At 46.7% G+C, this 20,753-nt stretch overlaps 1 protein-coding gene across 10 annotated transcripts in view; it reads left to right on the top strand.

The window, feature by feature from the left end:
- ebf3a (EBF transcription factor 3a) overlaps positions 1 to 20,522 on the top strand; it is a 96,804-nt gene extending 76,282 nt beyond the window's left edge. For 3 of the 10 annotated variants that reach the window (XM_027013260.2, XM_027013256.2, XM_027013255.2), the window contains exons 11-16: positions 8,037 to 8,125; positions 13,654 to 13,719; positions 14,368 to 14,533; positions 15,379 to 15,567; positions 16,346 to 16,435; positions 18,541 to 20,522. In XM_027013260.2, coding sequence (XP_026869061.1) covers positions 8,037 to 8,125; positions 13,654 to 13,719; positions 14,368 to 14,533; positions 15,379 to 15,567; positions 16,346 to 16,435; positions 18,541 to 18,572 — 632 coding nt within the window. In that variant the 3' untranslated portion in view covers positions 18,573 to 20,522. Of the gene's footprint in view, positions 1 to 8,036; positions 8,126 to 13,653; positions 13,720 to 14,367; positions 14,534 to 15,378; positions 15,580 to 16,237; positions 16,436 to 18,540 lie in introns of all 10 variants that reach the window. The other 7 variants (XM_027013259.2, XM_027013258.2, XM_027013250.2 and 4 more) reach the window with 3 other exon arrangements.
- Positions 20,523 to 20,753: the final 231 nt, after the last annotated feature.

Genomic DNA, 20,753 nt, shown 5'->3' with positions numbered 1-20,753 from the left:
GCTATCAGTCCATCATCATCATCATCGTCCTCTCTCTCTACGGCCAAGGCTCCAGCCTCATGCTGCATCAGATAGAACTTCCCTGTCTTTATCGCAACCTCCCACTTTCTCACACATGCGCACAAACACACACACACACACACACACACACACACACACACACACACGCAGCAGTAATTAGAAGCTGAGAGATTATGTAATCAGAGCTGTCTCAACACACCCCTCCTTTCCACAATGCCCTTCTCTCTCTCTCTCTCTCTCTCTCTCTCTCTCTCTCTCTCTCTCTCTCTCTCTCTTTTAAATCCAGCTAGTAAGATGTCATCTTTTCAAGAGTTCCTCACTGTACTCCAGTGTTGAGGTTGCACTAGTTGTCTTCACGAATGCCCATGATCTCAGCCAAGATGTCTGCATCCAGACTGCTTCTCAGGACATGGGGCTCTTTCAAAACATTTTTTTTGGAATCTCATCAGTCGCCAAACTCTCACCCCTCAGACCATGTGAAAGCAGCACGGCGTTATGTTGGGAAGCACACAGTGCCTGCAGGGACAGGGGAATTAACCTCCCCTCATTAAAGAATACCGCCGGAGTGATTCAGATATAATTGGTTCTGCTGGTTGCTATTTTGGCCAGTGTGAGGTTTTTTTTCCCTTCTTCTTCTGACTGCTTTAAATAGGTTCGTCCTTACTAAGTCACACACATTAGTCCTGCCCCAGTGGTCAGAGCGGGTTTTTCTGATGGATGACTTGCTCTTTGGTCCCCCTCATTCACACATCCTGTTCTCCTCTCTTCTCCTCCACACCATTCTCCTCTCCTCTCTTCTCCCCCACACCATTCTCCTCTCCTCTCTTCTCCTCCACACCATTCTCCTCTCCTCTCTTCGCCTCCACACCATTTTCCTCTCCTCTCTTCTCCTCCACACCATTCTCCTCTCCTCTCTTCTCCTTCACACCATTCTCCTCTCCTCTCTTCTCCTGCACACCATTCTCCTCTCCTCTCTTTGCCTCCACACCATTCTCCTCTCCTCTCTTCTCCTCCACACCATTCTCCTCTCCTCTCTTCTCCTCCACACCATTCTCCTCTCCTCTCTTCTCCTCCACACCATTCTCCTCTACTCTCTTCTCCTCCACACCATTCTCCTCTCCTCTCTTCTCCTCCACACCATTCTCCTCTACTCTCTTCTCCTCCACACCATTCTCCTCTCCTCTCTTCTCCTCCACACCATTCTCCTCTCCTCTCTTCTCCTCCACACCATTCTCCTCTCCTCTCTTCTCCTCCACACCATTCTCCTCTCCTCTCTTCTCCTGCACACCATTCTCCTCTCCTCTTTTCTCCTCCACTCCATTATCCACCTCCCCTTCTCCTCCACTCCATTATCCACCTCCCCTTCTCCCACAATCCATTCTCCTCTCCACGTCTCCTGACACAGGCCACCTCCTCCTTCCTTCCTATGAGAGGTTTTATTTACAGATTCATGCCTAAACGTTTTGACAGCTGAAGGAAAACACAACTCATCCGAAATGAGCGGGGGGGGGGGGGGGGGGGGGGGGCGTGGCGGAAATGCTGTAATGATTTAAAGGATCTATCCATTTTTTTTCATCTTTTCCCTGTCTATGTATCGATCATAACTTTACAATATTAATTTGTGTGCGGGTTTGGCCGAGGAGAGGTCCGATTCCCCTTGGCACTGGCAGAGCAGTTAGGACAAGAACGCTGAAACGGGTCCGCCCGCGGTGGGCCGAGGACGAGGATGAGGAGGACGAGAAAGGCTTGTGTTTGGAGACAGGGGGAACTTTAAAAAAAGAAAAAAAGTAACATTCTTCGTTACAAAGACAGATTTGAAGGATAATTTGTGTCAGTGAAATAAAATCTAAAAGGATGCGTGGCTGTGGTGGAGAGCGATGTCTCCCGTCTGTCAGAGCGCTCGGGCTTCTCTCAGCTTCCGTCAAGTTACTCTCCAATCATCATGCCTGTATCGGTTCAAAGTTCATGAAATTTCTATGAGCATTGATCTGTCGCTATTGATTTTTTTTTCCTCCCTTTCACCCATCACCCACCCCTACCTCCGCCGATCTTTGAAATTTTAATTTCCGGAGCATCTGAATGTTCTTGGAGATGAAATGGCTTCCTCCGAGACAGCTGGCAATAAAATGAAGTTAGCAGTGAGTCGAAGAGCGCTGCCCCTCTGAATTCTGGGATACGTTCCCTTCTCTTCCTCCCTCCCTGCTTGCTCCTCACTGGTAGCGGCACAGAGCCCGTAACGCTGCAGCCACGTCCAGCCGGCAGCTCGGCTCCTACACTTCGGCCCATTTCTGTGTTGCGGGGCGGGGGGATGTACGGGGGGTGCAGGTCTCACCTGTCATCCTGGCCTCTCTCGTCCTCTGCAGCCCACCTCACTCACTCACCAATCAGTGGCCCGTTTAATAAGGCGCCCCCGATATAATCAGTATCGGCGTCTTCCCTCTGGCTCCGCGAGGCTAGCGTGTACGGCGCTCGTCTGAAAATAACACTTTGTTACTGAAATCGTTAAACCCACCCACCCCCCTCGCTAACCCCCCCTAGAGGCAGCACGCTGTACTGAAGGATTGGGCTTCACTTCATTTTGACACATTACGGGCTTTGCTTTGTCCTTTTCCTGTGTGCAGAGTTCACAGCCCTGCAACTACAGTAACACGCTCACGCTCTCACAGGCTGTGTCGGAAAGTCACAAATGCTTCACTGCTTGGGGTAGATTATATTTCTGGTCCTGCTCAGTGGAATTATAATTGCACTTGTGGTCTGTTTTGGGTAGAGGGAACTAACTGGATTATTACTAGAGAGAATGAGAATGAATGAGAGTGAAAGAATGAAATGAATGAGGACGAAAAGTAAAAAAAGGACAAAGAAAGAGAGATAGAAAGAAAGAGAGAGAGAGAGAGAAGGAGAGAGAAAATGTAGCTCTTGTCACAGGTCCTACTGTATGAGCCCTCTGCCTTTCATTCCGGTTTTAAGCGGCTGTTCACTGGAGGGATCCCTCTCTGCTCCAGCTCTTGGTGCCATACGGAATCGCTCTCGGACCTGGAACCGCTCCCCTCCTCGTTCCCCTCTGTTGTGCATCCTTCCAGAATTGGGTTGAAAAGGAAAGAAAAGGGTGGGGGTTGTTGGGGAAGCAGTGTGCCTGTGCTTGTCTGTGTGTGTGTGTGTGTGTGTGTGTGTGTGTGTGTGTGTGTGTGTGTGTGTTGGGGGTAAGACTCCTTGATGGCGTAGGTGGAGAGGAGATAAGCTCAGTGCAGTTAAGTATAATTAGACAAAGTAATAGCAAGCAGCAGCAATAAAGCCACTCATTATCTTGCCCAAAGATATAGCCTTATCATAACAGGGAGGAGCAGGGGGGCGTGGGATAGCAGCGCAGGGCGGGCTGCTCTCACTCATGTTTGTTCAAAGGAGCAGAATTACACCAGCATCTATTTATCTGTTGAAGTTTTGGCCCTCCTCTTCCCGGGTCTGCTCACGTAATTCCTGCCGCGAGAGACGCAAGGCGCGCTAGACCACGGAGGACGTCTCACGAAACACGACCGCTGCTGATTTTAGCCGTAAGTTCGGTTCTCGCAGAGAAATGTGGTAGCACTGACACATCTCCAGAAGGAGCCGACCAAGCCTGCCCGGTCATCACGACCCAGACTCCACGCATGCGCGCCTCACTAACCCGCCCCCCTGTCCACGTGCTCAAATGAAAGCAGTTCCATGTAAATGCTGCCGGCATAGCAACACTTTGCTCGGTCAGTGAGTCTACAGTGTAGCTGATAGTGAACTTCACTAACACCATAGACGCTGTTCACGTTGAGGCGGCATCTTCATATTTACACACCTGACGTATGATTGACGGAAATTATTTGTCAGATTCAAGTTTGTGTACTGCTCTCTTTTTTGTCTGGGGTGTACACTTTGATTTTAACTTTGCTACCTCTCTTAACTCAGAGAGTTAGCGCTGTTGTAATTCAACTTGATTCATGGCAAGCGTGTCACTTTCCCGCCCTGTTATTACGGGATGGCTTTCTTATTCGGAAAGAGAAACATGTCAGAAATATGTATCTTGTGCCATACCGAGTGTCAGCTGTGAGAAATGACGGTATACAATCTTTGAGAACAAGGTCACAGTACTCTATCTTCAAATACATGGAAGCACACCGCTCAGACGTGCGCACATGGAGCACGCTACACACGCGCGCATACACACAAACACATGCTTACGAGTTCCCACACATTAACATATTAACACAGTCAAAACTGATTCTGTTTTATGTTGAGTACCCAGACCGAGCGTAACGCTCTCTTTTACAAATGGAGGGCACGAAACCCAAACATGTAAACAGAAGAAGGCAGGAGCCAGGCAGCCACAGACTCCTCGTCTGTCCCAGGCAGGCGTCTTCTGCTCTCACGGCTCTTGCTCGACGGGTGAAGTGGGTGAGCGGAAGCTCTCGAGCTCGTTAGCGCACGTGGCTCCCTCCACCCCCCGAGACGTGGAAGCAGCGGGAGCGCCGTGAGTGACACCCAGCCGCTGCCTGACTGAGCGTGCTCCCTCATGCCTGGGAGCCGCCATGGCTGCCCGACAGGGAGTACAAACAAGCACTGGTGAAGAAAAGAAAACAGATGACAAATAAAGATGTAAGGAAAACACGAGCTCACTGACAGACGCCAGGCCACCAGTCAGACACAATCACACACACACACACACACACACACAGAACCCGAGCAATGGTGTCTGTGGTAGTGGTGAGTTCTCTTGCTCTCTTTCACTCCCTCTCTCTCTCATTATCCGCGAGGTCAGTAGCTGCACTAGGAAGAAGCAGATAGATCAATACAAATTATCCTTGAGCAAACCCTCGCTGACAGGCTGAATTGCAGCATATGTTTACCCAAAATCGGGCAATTTATCTTAATATCAGCAAAGTAATGCGGGACAGGTGAGAGGTCACCCACTCTCTCCACCTCATAATTACCCGCCTCCAAAACAGGAAAGTGCTATTGATTGGCCGAGTCCAGGACAGGGGGGCTGGCACAGAGCCCACGGGGGTGGGGTTAGCCCCCGGCCTAGAACATGAGAATTTAGGTGAATGCAGCGTGTGTGTGTGTGTGTGTGTGTGTGTGTGTGTGTGTGTGTGTGTAGGTGTGAGTGCATAAAAGAGCGCGAGAGACAGAGAATATGATTGTAAAGGTTTTATGTTTCCAGTACACAAGAATAGACAGAATAAGTATAGTAGCAAGAGACAGAAAGAAAGCGGAAGTGAGAGACTGAGTGAGAGAGGGAGAGAGGAGGGTGGGAATGTGTGGTTTAAGCTGGTATTACTCAATCTGCTATGCATATTTCCCAGCTGAGAGAGAGAAGGAGGTAGCCCCTGGTCTGATGTGTGGGGGCTCGCCACCACCACGGTCCGTTCTCCCACACTGGGTTCTGCCCGTGGTCAATGTTACTGCATACACCCTCTTAATAGTGTTACTGGGGGTTCATTTTTAATTGCACTGTAAATTTAGGGTTTTATTGTCATATGTTGACAAGACTGGCCATTACATATGGTGGCTGTGTGTGTGTGTGTGTGTGTGGTAGGCGTGGCTGTGCAGGTGGTGAGGGTTGTGTGTTAATGGAGGATTTCGTGACCTCCTCAGTGTCATTAGCGTCAGATCAATAAGTGATGAGCATTTATCTCCATCAGAATGCGCCTTGCAAGCCACAGACACTGTCGCAACCGGCGTGTGCGCCGTGAGCACAATCTTTGTGTTTACCATGCACACGTGTGATGCTGTATTACTGTTGAACTGCTATTTGGGGGATCCCTATTATCTGGGGGTTTCCAGACAGTGAAAAAGGAGAACGTGGCCTCCTCACTACACATGGCCCTGGAGGCCTCGGACGCGCTTGGGAAGGAGAAAAAAGGAAGAGGAAGAGGAGTGGGGGAGTACGGAGGTAGAGAGAGACGGACAGAGACAGAGAGATATAGACAGAGAAAGACAGACAAACAGAGAGAGAAAGACAGAGAGAGAGAGAGAGAGAGAGAGATACTGAGACAGTTACATCCTTGGTCATGTCATGTAAAATCAATATGGTGGATCAATGCTTTATTAACAAGGCAGCATCTGATTCCACATTCCTATGTGCCACTATGTCTTCAGCCATGCATGATGGGTCGTCAAATAGTATCACGCCTGTCAGGCTGACAATCACATGGTAACACACACACACACACACACACACACACACACACTCACCCACACACACATGCGCACACACACACACACACACACACGCCCTCTTTCTCTCACTCTCTCTCTCAGGTATTGATCACTAGCCTCCACACTTAGACATAATTGTGCCCCTGCATCATAAAGTTGACCAATTATTTTGTGTGTGTCTGCTCGAGAACTGCTGTCCATGGTAGCACTCGCAATACACACACAGATGTGTAAAAGAGCCCTGTGTGCTGAGAGCACAGTAGAGTGGGTGTTAACTACAGACAGATTAATTCACCATACGACGATTTTGGGGACAATACTGTGTGTGTTGCCATCACGCTGACCATAAATGCAAATGAATCCTTGTTCTGAGTCAGAGCGCTGATCTGGAATCAGCGCTCACTCCCTTACTATAGACTCGATGTGTCTTAAAGAAAACTACCATGATCAGAGCTACTTCCACTGTCCCTTAAACACAAGGCATGTACTGTTGCCCTATTGCTGACAGTGATATCTGTGTTTATATCCAATCATTTCCCTGCACGGGCTACGTGTTCTTCCAGTGGAAGTTCATGTACCCTTTCTGCGTTTTTTCTTCTTCATTCTCTCTGTCTTCTTCTTTTCTTTTTTTTTTTAGTGGAGGTAGGCAGTAATAGACCTCCGCCAGTTCCTCTAAAGCTTGTTAAACACAATGTGTGCAGTCGCAGGTTGAGATTATGATTCATGCACTTGTGTATGGAGCCGAGCTGGCCCCTGATTTATAACCCGCACTGTTCATACTCAAAATTACAATTTCAGTGGGAGGGGGCCTCACTTTTGTGTGCGTGCAAGGGTGTGTGTGTGTGTAGGGGGGGGGGGGGGGTTGGGCAGGGGGGGAGAGAGAGAAAAGATTAATTACTATTTGTGGCCAGCAATTTCATGAGGCTGGCCCAAACCCAGCTGTGGAATGATGGCGCCCTACATCAGTTTGTAGTCAGCCATTCACAGATTATTAAAGCTTTGTAAGATGAAGTGCTCCTCCTGCCTGGTTTGCACTCAGGCAATATGGAGGAGAAAAAGAGCGAGAGAGAGAGAGAGAGAGTGGGAGGGAGAGAGAGAGGGAGAGAGGGATAAATCTGAGAGGGGCAATAGCCAGACATATGTCATCATTGCCTGTTTACCATAAATCTAGCAGGCGGTACAGGAGGCAGGACTGATGCCCACTTCACTGTGCTGACAGCGATGATTGCGGTGTGTGTGTGTGTGTGTGTGTGTGTGTGTGTGTGTGTGTGTGTGTGTGTGTGTGTGTGTGAGTGAGTGTGTGTGTGTGAGTATGTGGGGGGGGGGGGGGTGCATGTGTGTGTTGCCATCAAACTCCCTCATTCATAATGTATTCACTAAGCTCTCAAAATTTATTTGATCAATTACAGCCAGTTTGTCTCAAATAAGAGAGGTTGAGAAAAAAAAAATATTTTGAGCTGTTGGATCCAGATTTTGTGCAGAGTACAATAAAATAATGTTATTGCCTTTTATTCAAATTCTCCAGCATGTCTTCAAATATGCATACATTTGATATGTTCATATCATATATTTGATGAATAAATGTAATAACATTTCAGTATCACACATCTTTGGATGATCAGACACTGAAAGGTCTGGTCTGTAGTGTAAAACTGGGCCTGGAACATAGTGTAAAGCTGGCCATGTTGTGTAGTGTAAAACTGGCCCTGGTTTGTAGTGTAAAATTAGCCCTGGTGTGTAGTGTAAAACTGGGCCATGAATGTAGTGTACAGCTGGCCTGTGTTTGAACGCTCTGTACCAGACTAACGTGAGATTCTTGTTTTGTGGTTTAGCATTGAACGAACCCACTATTGACTACGGCTTCCAGAGACTGCAGAAGGTCATCCCCAGACATCCAGGTGACCCGGAGAGGTTGCCAAAGGTCAGTAATCTCTGAGAGAGAGAGTGAGAGAGTGAGAGAGAGAAAGAGAGAGAGAGAGAGAGAGAGATTTATTTTAGAAATGTCAAAACAGGAAACCATTCAGTCACCATATGTTAACTCATGCAATCTCTTTTGGCAAGTCATCACTATTCAATCACCAAAACACACAGACACACACATACACACACACACACAGAACACTGATTGTGCTGCTTGCAGACTCATTGTGTTTGGATTCCACGGGAATCGCGCAAACTTTCGGTGTGGCGAAATAGTTCAATTAAGCGTTTTTCCACTCCAGTAAGCAGCGGCGATTGTAATCGGAGCAGAGCCCCTTTCCCGATGTGTGATTATTTTCCCCTTGTTTTCCTTTCATTTTCCAAAGCTAGATCCACTTTAATCTTTTGTTTACAAAGCTTTCTGTTATAAGTCCTTGTCTTAGTGGGTTAATAAATGAGGTCCACACACACATTAATATCAGCAAGCTCGCGCCAAGCTATTGTGCTCCAGCGTTTTAGCTTTTCTTGTTCCTTTTTCCCATTCAGATTCAGCAATCGGAGTGGGATTCCTTGCTGCTCCAATGTGTCACAAACACTGCCATCACAAACACTGCTGTCGCAAGCACTAGAGAGTGTCACAAACACTGTTGTCCCGAACACTCCCATGTGTCAAACACTTCCGCCACAAACACTACAGTGTCACAAACACTGCTGTCCCAAACACAACAATGTGTCATCAACACTTGTCACAAACACTCCATTTCACAAACACTGCCATCGCAAACACTCCCATGCGTCACAAACACTGCCGTCCCCGTTTTCAGGCAGGAAAGAAAATCGGAGCCACGTGCAGTGCTTCTCTTTTTGCAGTTTCCCACTGTTCTTTCATTCACTCTGTGTGTTTTTATTTCCCTCATTTGCCTTTGATATGATCTACGACTCATGCCCAGCTAATAGAAAACGCGTTAATTTCCCATCTGAGACGAGCGTGCTGCTCTGGGCCTTTGTTAATAACACGTTAAGAGATTACTCCGGACCCAGTTTGTGGGTGCCCGTTGTGAGCTGACCACCACCGAGGTCTAATAACAGATATCATACAAATATCTATTAAAGGCCAGCGTGGGGCGGCCAGCATGGGGGCAGCCACCGTCGTTATTAGCTGGAGCCTGGGGCGTTGTGGTGTCTGCGACTCATGCACACACACACAAATGCGCACACACAAACACGCACGCACACGCACGCACACACGCACGCACGCACGCACGCACGCACACACAAACACGCACACACAAACATGCACACACACACGCACGCACACACACACACACACATGCACACGCCACACTAAGCATCCCCAAGCACAGCGCCCCACGCCACGTGATGCGTTTCAATTACACTTGGCTTTCTCTCTCTGTGGAGAGCAATATCTGGACAGGAAATCTCGTTCCAGTAAATGCTTTAAACTATCCATTACCAATGAAAGAGCAGAAGTTCTCCCTGCCTGGGTGTCGAGGGCCGTTTGTTTACAACGCTGTCATGTTCTGGCTTCGCTAAGCTACAAAACCACACTTATATCTCTAATATCTCCATTAACGTCCAACCCCCTAACCCACGGAAAAACAACACAAAAACAAAAAACGGCCGAGCATCCAGAACAGAAAGCGTGGCATTCGGGATCCGCACGCGCTCTCTGGGAAGGGGGAAAAGCCCCGCGGCGCGGGCGTGGAGACAGAGCTGGAGGTGATCTTCGGGGGAGGCAGCTGGCGAGGGGAGGGGCTTTCTAATTCAGGTAAACCTTCAACACCAGGGGCCCTCACCCAAGCCGATTGCTGAGGAGAGATGGATTCTAGCAGTTCCAATAAACAACATAAATATTTGATTTTGGCTTTTAATGGACCCAAATGTGGAGTTCAGCGGCATGTAAATGAAAGTGCCAAGTGATTTATCATAGTTACGGCAGCCGTCTGCTGTAGGCGGCTGAGCGACTGGGTCACAGCCGGCTCCCAGCAAAGCGGCAATTGACCCTTACACGGATCCCGACGAGCGCGCGAGGGCTCGGGCGTCTGCGGCATTAGGGCCCAGACAGGCTGAAGTAATAAGGCCTTCGGAGGGGAGGAATGTAAACCGCGTGTTAGCAATAAGGTGAAGGCGTCACACTCCCGTTCGCTCTGCCAATTCAGCACAGAGTTGATAATGCTGCCGTGATATTGATTTTCACTCTGCCTCGGGCCCCCCCACCCCACCCCCAACCCCACCCCCAACCCCCACCACCTCCAGCTCAGCTCCTCCTCCGTCCTGTCCCAGCGAATCTGCAGTGGCCACGCTTTGATGGGTAATCGCGGCCGGAACGGAAAACCAATATGGCAAGCGCGTATTGCTTCGGACGTCCACTAATAACGGCACTGCTACATGCGTGCACTCTCAGCGAGAGGGTGGCCGAATTGAGGTTTACCTCCCTAATTTTAGATAACGTCAAAATTTGCAAGCCCGATCTGGGGCGAGGTGCATCGAACGAGCACATTTATATACGAAGATTAGGGAGAAGAATAAAGGCAATATAGAGAGCCAGCCGTGGGGGGGGGGGGCTTCTCGTCCCACCGCCTCTCCTTATTCTCACCATTTCAAAAACAGTGTCGATTATTCTCTACATGGATTAGAGACAAATCTCCAGAAATGGGAATCTGATTAGCCACTATATTTTTGATTTTGCTTGATCAAATGATCTTTATTGCGATGGCGAAGTGGCGGGCCGTCCTGTTTTCCTTGGCGAATTAATCACTGCCTTTTCCTCTTTCCATTCCTCTCCACGTCTCAACCTGGCAAACGCAAATCTATTCCGCTTCCCTCTCAATCTAATATACAAGAAAATTTATTAGAAATGCATTCATGTCGAGCAATTACCCATGCATTAAAATTCATCTTCTTTCTCTCGGCTTTTTTGAAGTAGCTACGTCTGTTGGGCCCCACACTCCTCAATGTATTCATAACCCCAGGCTACAACTAACAGAATAATTGCTTTACAGTTTAGAATGACATTAGCACCTCTAGCCAGCTCACCTCTGCTGCGTGCTGTGGTTCTGCTGATAGACTGCACACCACTCCACATATCGCCGTCTGATAATGATAAGGGCCCCATTTAAACGGTTCACGTCCACGGGCGGAACGGCGAACACTTGTAATAATAACGCCTCGCATTTGTCATGAAGCGAGCTCGGGGATCGTTTTCGGCTTTAACAGTTTCCGTTTAACCCGGGGAGTCTCGCACATCTCCGCGAAGGGGAAGAAAGAGAGGAGGAAAAAGAGAGAGAGAAAGGGAGAAAAAAAAGAAGAAGAGTCAATTATGCCCAGCACCAGCATTTCCAAAATTTACGCGGGTAGGCTCCTTAAACAGCATTCGCTCGTAATCATATTCACAGCGTGAGGCCGGAGGATCCGAGAGAGGACCATGCCGGAACGCCACAAACTCCTAGTGCAGCCCTTCCCCCCACCCCCCCACCTGCTCGGACCCTGCACGGGGGCGCACTCCAACGCCACCCGCTAAATCCGCTTCATTAGCGGAGGCACGTCGCGGCAAACGGCGGATTAGCATGGAGAGGAAACGCGATTCCCTTAAACTATCTTTACGGTTCCTCCACACTGGTGCCATATGGACGAGGAGTTGGAGAGCACCGCGGCCAGACGCTCTCAGCTCGCCCAACATGCCTGTCTTAATTGTGGTAATCGTTGGGTAAAATTAGGCAATGTGGAAGGAGCTCCCTGATATGACGGGTGGAGATGATGAGTAATTATTAGCAGTGCAGAAAAACACTTTATCTCACTCAGACGGGGGGCAATGAGAGAGAGAGAGAGAGAGAGAGAGAGAGAGAGCCAGCTGATGGGACAGGATTAAGACAGCTGGGCCTTTCATTGATCGTACCTGCCGCGTGACAAGTGTAATTCTTTATTTGTATGCAAACTAGATGCATGCAACATGAAGCAGAGACACCAATTTCTGAGGTAAATGCCCATTTTAAGAGCCACTCATCCGCTCCCTCTCAGGATTAGAGTGTGTCTCTATAAAACGTATGGCACACACCACCATGCCGACTTCTACGATTAATCTTGATAAATGCAGATCCAAGATGGCGTCCGTGGCCAGGAATGAAGCAGCCAGTCAGCCATGCTAATCGCACGTTCAGTGAGCGTGCTAGCAAGGACGAGGTCGAGACTCCAAGCACGGACAAAGCACACTGTGGGTTTTACCACACATCGCTCGCTCGCATGCACGCACGCATGCGCACACACACACAAAGGTGGAAAAAGAGAGAAGCCAGTAGCTCTAACCCTCTCAAGAGTTTCTGTTGGTAACCTTGATATAAAACAGAGAAATACCTTTCTACCCTGTTGACTTCTACATTTGTGCCTAAATTGAACTTAACCTCACAAATTTTAGATAACATTCAAATGTGATTTGTAGGAGCAAGGCTTAAAAATGTAAATAAAGGCCAATTTTCATATGTGAAGAGAAGTCTGGATAACTAGGATTGCCCTCAACTCACTGAAATAGATCTCAATGAAAATCACAAAGAAACACGTATTTCTTTCCAGTTAATCTGATATTAATCATTCAAAGCATTATCTTTAGAAAACACAAACAGCTCTAGTGTTGGTGCTTGAAGAGGAGCGGGTGGAGGGAGAGCTGACAACAATAGCCCAGCCAGAGAACGCCGTGGCGGTGCACGGCCGCACGAGCCTGGCTCGGCAGCCTGGGGGTCACTTTTGAATGGAAGCTTAGCAGATATTTAATCCGTGTTGCGCTGTAAGTAGGTGAGAGCACACAGACATGAATCAGACAGGGCTTGCGAGCACCTACGTCCCAGGACACATCCTCTCAGCTGGCACCATGGGGCAACTCATTTATGAAGTCCTTTACGACAGCCTCTGAAAGAGGTTAATTGAAAAATTTCCTAATGTCATTATGAAAGAACTAGATTAACCCGAGCTAATTCGCTTTATTGTTCTGAAGAAAGAGGAATGGGCATTGAACTCGGCTACAAATTTGGGGCACGAATTAAAGGCCGAGATGTTGTCTGCGAGGACCCTGCCAGTTTAATTAAGATATGGAAAATGACTCATTGTTCCTCGGTGCTAATGTGGGTGGATTTAGCCGCCGAATGCAGCCTCTGTGCTTTACGTATCGCAGCGTGTCAGTGTGTGTGGGTGTGTGTGCATGTGAGTGTGTTTGTTTGTTTAATACCCATACGGCCACAGCATTAAAAATCAAGTGCTTATTTTCATTCATTTGGCTTAGAGGTTGCACGCCACTTCACACACTTTGGAATGTTATTCACTGTAAAGAAATTGTTCCACGACAGAAACAAATCGTATTTCTCCACTCATGTGTGTATATACATATATGTATAGCCTAAATCTGCATTTATACCCATATAAAAAATACTTTTATACATCCACATGTAGCATACCGTGTAGCAACATAGGTTCTGTATTTCTCTGTGTGACTCATTATGGGGTGTGTGTGTGTGTGTGCAGGAAGTTCTATTAAAGAGAGCTGCTGACCTTGTGGAGGCTCTGTATGGGATGCCCCATAACAACCAGGTAAACCACCTCCAGCCCACTACACACTAATGAAGAGTCTCTCTCCTACACTCGCTCAGTACTGTGGCTGTAATTAAATCAGTGCCTCACTCTTCCTGCTCTGTTCCTCTTTCTACATTTCAAAGCTAGCTGCAGGGTATTGTACTGTAGCAGGGCGTCACTCCAACAAGAGTGTGCGTTTCCTCATTCTTCCTCTTTTACGTTTGTTTATGATTGCTCCTTGCGGAGCAGAAAGAGGAGTTAATCACTCACAACACACACACACACACACACACACACACACACACACACACACACAGTTTATTTAAATGGAAGAATAACCTTGAACTTGGCCCAAAAGGCACGTTTCTGAACACATTCTAGAGAGTAGTGCTATGCAGATGTGGTTGAGAGGGCTAATACATATTCAGAAGGTCTAATACATATTCAAAAGCAATGATACATAATCTTGTTCTCTAGTATTATACCCATGCAGGGGCAAATGCTTTAGAATCCATCCACATCACATCTAAAAATAAATCAAAACAGATAAATACGTAAGATGCTACAGTAAAACCGTGTAACGCGTGCGGCAGGGCTCACGTGTACGTGCCGGTCCGTGGCGAGGACACTCATCCCCCTCTGCCTCTGTCCCTGGGCTGTGTGTAGGAGATCATTCTGAAGAGAGCAGCAGACATCGCAGAGGCCCTGTACAGCGTCCCACGCAACCACAACCAGATCCCGTCCCTCGCCAACACCGCGTCTCATGGTGGCATGATGGGCGTGAACTCCTTTGGCAGCCAGCTCGCGGTCAACGTCTCCGAGACGTCACAGGGTAAGGACCAGGGCACATCGCCATGCGTGAGGAGTAGCTGCAGTGACAGTTAAAATAAAAAATAATAATATAAAATAATAATAGTCCTTACTTAAGTATAGTCTTTAAGTCTATAACTTTACGTCTATACTTCTAGTTAGAGAGCCACTTTCCTTAAGCCAAATATTGTTTAGCATGATGGCTAAATGTGGCAAATATATTATTAAATGTCCTATTGCTTTTGTTTGAACATTTGGCTTTTCGGAGTGCCGCCCCTGCACGGTTTGCGGAGGCCACACCGTTAGCGTTAGCGCAGGGCTGCTGCAGTTTTATCTTCCCTGGCTGGGTGTAGCGTGCGTCCCAGGAGGTGCCTGACCCGGCCACCCCCCTCGTGTGTGAGCGCGGGGAGCAGCTGCTGCCTTCCAGCGCTCCCCCTCCACGCTGCTGATAATGGTCTTACACCTGTTCGGATGTCGCTAACGCACAGGTCAGGCCACAGGCTAAGCGCGGTGACGCGGGCCTTAAGATGGAGAATATTCTGGTCACGAAAACGCGAGCCGGCAGCGTGCGCACTCAGAGGCCGGCGGCGTCGCGGCGGCGTCCCCAAAAACATTCCCACGCGCGGGTCATTGTGCAAGCGCAAGCACACCGCGCGTAGCCTGCAAGCGCGCAACGTGGAAAAAGCTGCATAAAGCGCTCGCAGGCATTGAGAGGAAGGCTTACTGGAGCATTCGCCGAGCCACAGCCACGTCCCCTTCCCAGCATGGCTGTGGCGCGCGGACGAGAGCGTGCGCCGGTGGGGGTGGGAGTGGGAGCGGGAACTGTCCCGGTTGCCATCCCTACATCATCTGTCTGCTCTCCCGCAGTTGGCTACAGCCGCAACACGAGCAGTGTCTCTCCTCGCGGCTACGTGCCCAGCAGCACCCCACAACAGTCCAACTACAACACCGTGAGCAACAGCATGAACGGCTACGGCAACGCGGGAATGCCCAACCTGGGCGTGCCCAGCTCACCGGGCTTCCTCAACGGCTCCTCCGCCAACTCCCCCTACGGCAGTAAGTATCAAGGTAATTAGCCCCTCCCCTCCGCTTCTCTCTGCCCCACCCCACCTGTGCTCTCCTTCCTTTTTGACACGCCTTTGTTTGTTTGTTTGTTTGTTTTGTGTTCGTTTGTTTGTTTGTTTGTTTTATCCTTTTGGGAATGTGTGCTACTGGATAAAAGGAGGGGTGACTCTGGAGGCTGAACACCCGAAACAAAGCCACATAGAAATCCAACCAGTCAAATAACCGAAAGACAAAAACTACAATTGCACTCTACCGGGCAGGCCACAGACAAAACAGCACACTTTAAAGTCAAAACATCCCTCGAAAATATTCCACAAAATGATTTATCAAATCAGAGTCGGTAAAAACACCTGTTATCCAGAACATGGCTGAGGCAGGACATCTCATCTCCCATTTCAACTCCACTTTTTTTCTTTTTTTTTTCCAATTTACTCATTGATTTCCTCATTTTCCATTTCTTTTGCAGGGGGAAAAAAAAAAAGAATCCCTAAATTCTGGCCATTTTCTCGTAGCCATTCCTTCCTGGTTGTCTCCATTCCCATGATTATGATTTGAAAAAGAGGCGAGGCCTGGCTCTCCCTGAAACTGCTCTATCAGAATAAAGCCTAAAGGAAGTGAAGCTCTCTCTCTCTGAGTGGTGACTATGTTTGCTTTATTGCAGTAGTTCCGTCGAGCCCTACCATGGCAGCCTCTTCGGTCAGCCTCTCTTCAAACTGTAGCAGTTCGCACGGCATTTTCTCATTCTCACCTGCCAATGTCATCTCTGCAGTGAAACAAAAGAGCGCCTTTGCACCCGTTGTCAGGCCCCAAGCATCTCCGCCTCCTTCTTGCACCAGTGCAAATGGCAATGGACTTCAAGGTGAGAGCCGCCTCCCTCCTTTTATGATGTCGCACCTCCGCCCTCACCCATTGGCTCGTGCCAGTGCCCGTGCCCGCCCCCCCCGCCGGCACGTGGAGGAGCCGCCCCCGTTCACCACCACCACCATGCTGCTTCTCAAACATGGCCGTCTTGTGTTAGTCATATATCTCTGTGTGGATGGCTTGACTTTGTGGATGGGCGAATGGCTAGACGGAACGTGTGAGCGGGAGGACCACATTATGCATGCGGGCATGTGGCATCACTGAGCATGTGTCGCTCTGTGTATTGATTTTTGTCTAACATCAGCAATCAAGGGAAGTCGAATGTCTCCCGTGATTCGCTCACTTTTACTCTCAGAGGGCTTGGCACAGTTGAGCAGGTTGCCTTGGATACCAGGACTAGTCGGTTCATATCAATAACATGTCCGCCCCTACCTGAGCAGAGGAGGTCCAAACAGAAACAAACTCTTTAATATGCTTTGGCCATTCAACTAATGCATTATTCACTGGCCTCGTTTACATTTGATCTGAATCGAACATGGTATATAATAATATTCACAAACTCTCCATCCCCCGCACCTTCTAAGTGACCCCACCGGGCATGCCTGGGTCAGGGGTGAACACAGGCTGGATATGTCTGGCACACATACTTCAGTGTACTATTTAATGGATCCTGAAAAAAAGGATCACCATATTCTCAGCCAAAGCGTGCACACACGCACACACACACACACACACACACACCCACACACACACACACACACACACAAAGTTGCTCTGATTTTCTTCTGAACATTATAGATAGTAAAATAATGCATGTTTTCCAACAGCGGTTCACAGGGCATTTGCATTAAGATTTCATAGAGCATCCCTACCCCCTTGGCTTCCTACAGCAGCAGAGTGAGATGTTGTTTTGCTAGACAGTGTGGAGTGGCAGTGTTGCCAAGCCAGAGTGAATGTGAGAAGAGAAGACTAGGGAGAGCGTACGGGCTCACATCCTGAGAAGGACAGCGTCACTCAGCAAGCGAGTGACTTTTCCAGCCTGTTAGGGGCGCCCGTGTTTGCTCTTCACCAAGGCCAACTTGTTTGCTTTGAAAACATGTTTTAGCCATAGTGTGTGCATCCAAAATTAATAATGTTAGAGCTAATGAACTGGGAAATTAAAGTTCATGCTGCTACATGCATCCACTTATTAATATGTGGTTTGCAGAAATTAATGAGGAATGCCATGGCATTGGGCGCTTTGACAAACTTAAAAGCACTTCAACCATGACTCTACAAATAAGTGGAAAGTAGCTAAGGGATGTTTTTAAAAATAAAAAAATAATTAAAAAAAACCTGCCAGTTCACTAGCCACATAATTGTAGAAATGAGTAGAGTTCATCAATCTTAGCTCTCTCTCCCTCTCTATCTTAGCAGAACATAGCTCGCCATCTAATTTGGGCCTTGCAATGGTCTTCTGATAGATCATTTAGACAGACTTTACTTTAGATATGATAAGTAAAGAGTAACACACACACACACATAGCCAGATAGGACAAAGCAAATGGCCTCAGTTGGCCCTTCAGCTGGAAGTAGAGAGAGGTGAGGGTTTCGATTTGTGGCAAGCTGATTGGAGCTTGCAGGTTGACGAGTGTGGGGTCGGCGTGGCCCAGTGACGTTAGCCGAAGTGACCGTGTTGTTTCTCAGCTGTCAGCATTGCCATTCCCTAAGGAGTCTGGCTTCTGTGATGGCCATTAACAAAACGCTAAGAGAAATCTCGCACATGTGGCAGTGGGGATACTTTCTCCTCAGAATGTCAGAATGCTCCCCCTTTTAAATGTTGAAGGCTTTCTGGCGTTTCATGTCGGAAAAGAACATTCAGGCAAATGCCCACCCCCACTAAAACCTCCATGGCCCCCACCCCCAACTCGCTGCTAGAATCGTGCAAACACATCTTGTGCTTTCATTGACTACACCAAGCCTTGTCAGGGAGACTATTTTGCGAAATGCACGTGACAACTTTTTTTTGTGCTGTGGGCTTTCTTTGTCTTTCAACTTTTTGTTTGGTGTCTAGAGAGATATGGTGCTAAAGTTTTTGTTTCTCATTCTTTCTTGTTTCTGTAGCAATGTCTGGACTGGTGGTTCCTCCCATGTAGATTGCACTTCTTGTAAAAAAGCGGCAGTGTCCACGCAGTGAGCCTTGGGGTACATCGCAGAACATTCTCCAGAAAAATGTCTCATCGATCATGAAGTAAATCAACACCTTCGTCTGTAATTCAGAGGGAAAAAAGAGACTGTTTCAAAGATGTTATTCAATCTAATATAAATCGACATGCAAGAAACTTTGTCATGAACAATTTAATTTTATTGACTGAATTTCTTGTCATATTTTCACATTTCTCAGTCTTGAAGGGAAAAAAAAGAAAAAATTCCTATTTTGTATAACCATTTCTGGTTTGATCTTGGCTATGTCGTTCTTGCTATGTGTGGGAAGAAGTTTTGTGGATATGCCATACGATGAAAACACTGACTGAAACGTCTGAATGTTTCTTTTCAGATGATGTGCAGCTTTTGCACGTCGCTATAATGTGAAGTTATTTTCTTTTATCCTTTTGTTTGCTTTTTTTCTTTTTGATACGTGGTGAGGAAAAAAGGGGGCCAAGCCAATACAGCAAAGCCAACAAACTGGAAATAACAAAGCCTAAAATATATGATCTATAAAACATAAACATTAAACGCGAAGACAAGTGAACAGAGAGGAACAGACAGAGGAGATGTTATCATGCGTAAATCATCTAAAATGAACTTTGTAACTTATTGTAGGTAGAAAATGTAACTTTGATATTGCAAAAATCCTTCTCTTTGCCTTCAACAAGCACACTAACAGAGATGAAACGCTACTGTCTGTTGGTTAAAAAAAGGAAAAAAAAAGAAAAAGAAAGAAAATACTTCCACTGCTAAAGCTTCCTGTAAAGCAAGTGTGATCTGCAATGTTTTTCAACTTTTTGCTAGCACTGTATACTATTGCATTCTTAGGCTACTGTGGAGTCCATGTTTCTTGTACCAGAAAGTTGTCCTTTAACCTCTAGCTCCTTACCCCCTAATGTGTTTTGTATGTGGTTAAACAATTGTAGACTTTTGTGATTTTGCCAAAGTTGTAGCTAAATATTTATACACTTGTCTTGAAATTTTCCAGATCCACTTAAATATTTAGTACAGAGTTTTATTCCTACTAAAACAGCTAGGAGTAAAATAGTCTTATACATCGCAACACTTTCACACAAACACTTGCGGTCACTAAGGGGTTTTTTGTAACATATCAATTATAAATATTGTATTTATCTTTGAAATTTTGTATATTGCTTTCCATCATTTTATTTGATCTTGTATGTAATGTTTATCATGGCTGATATTGTGATGCAACACAGAACATTATGCCAAGACCAGTCGCTGCCATTAGCCTTTTTTTGTATTAATAGATTGCAATGTCTGTCCTTTTAATTTGTAATTCAGATGTTTTGTTAACATCATCAAAACAATTCCGTCCATTTTTCTTCATTATTTGTTACTTTGAGGAACAGTCAAATCCATTGTTTATTTTTATATTATAATTTTTAAGTTATCTAAACAAATACTTTTTTTTAAATAAAAATGTTTGTTGTATAGTCAAATAAATTGTTTGTGACACATGGCTGTAATAATATTAGTAGAAAAACGTGCATGTCCGGCAGTACCAGGGGGGGAAGAATCAATTGTGGTTGTAAATTTTGTTTTTGTAGAATGTAAAAAGTCATTTTTACCTGCCACCCATGACTTTGCCACATACTTCAACTGTGTTTACAGGGAACAACAACAAAGGATTAAAAAAAGAAAATAAACCTTGGGAAAGAGAATGGAACCATACGGTAGTCATAAACATCAGTCAGTGATCATTACTCACATATGTCCGGAAAAAAGGCCCGTCCAAGCCTTAAGACCAGATCTCTTGAGAGGAGCCTGTCTCCTGGTTCAGCGACAGCCACAATGCCAGTCGTTATTCCATTAAAGTCATCAATGGTGTAAAAAGCACAAACATTTTTTACTAAAATAAAAAATAATTATTGTGACCCCTCATCTTTTTGACTATTTTGTCAGTTTCTTTCGTTTTTCCTTTTGTTTTTAAACATTAAACTTACTGTACTCCCTTAAGTATGACTGAAAATCCAAGGGGGAAAAAAGGTTCGATTTTTGTATAAAATATGAAGAGCCAGGATTAAGATGTTCTATATTGTACATGCCATTTTGTAATTACTCCATGATGCAGTAGCACAGTAGCTAATTACGTTAGTAAATCAACT

Source organism: Electrophorus electricus, chromosome 14 (assembly GCF_013358815.1).
Source record: "Electrophorus electricus isolate fEleEle1 chromosome 14, fEleEle1.pri, whole genome shotgun sequence".
In the NCBI taxonomy this organism is placed as follows: Eukaryota; Metazoa; Chordata; class Actinopteri; order Gymnotiformes; family Gymnotidae; genus Electrophorus; species Electrophorus electricus.
This window is presented reverse-complemented; position numbering and strand designations above follow the sequence as displayed.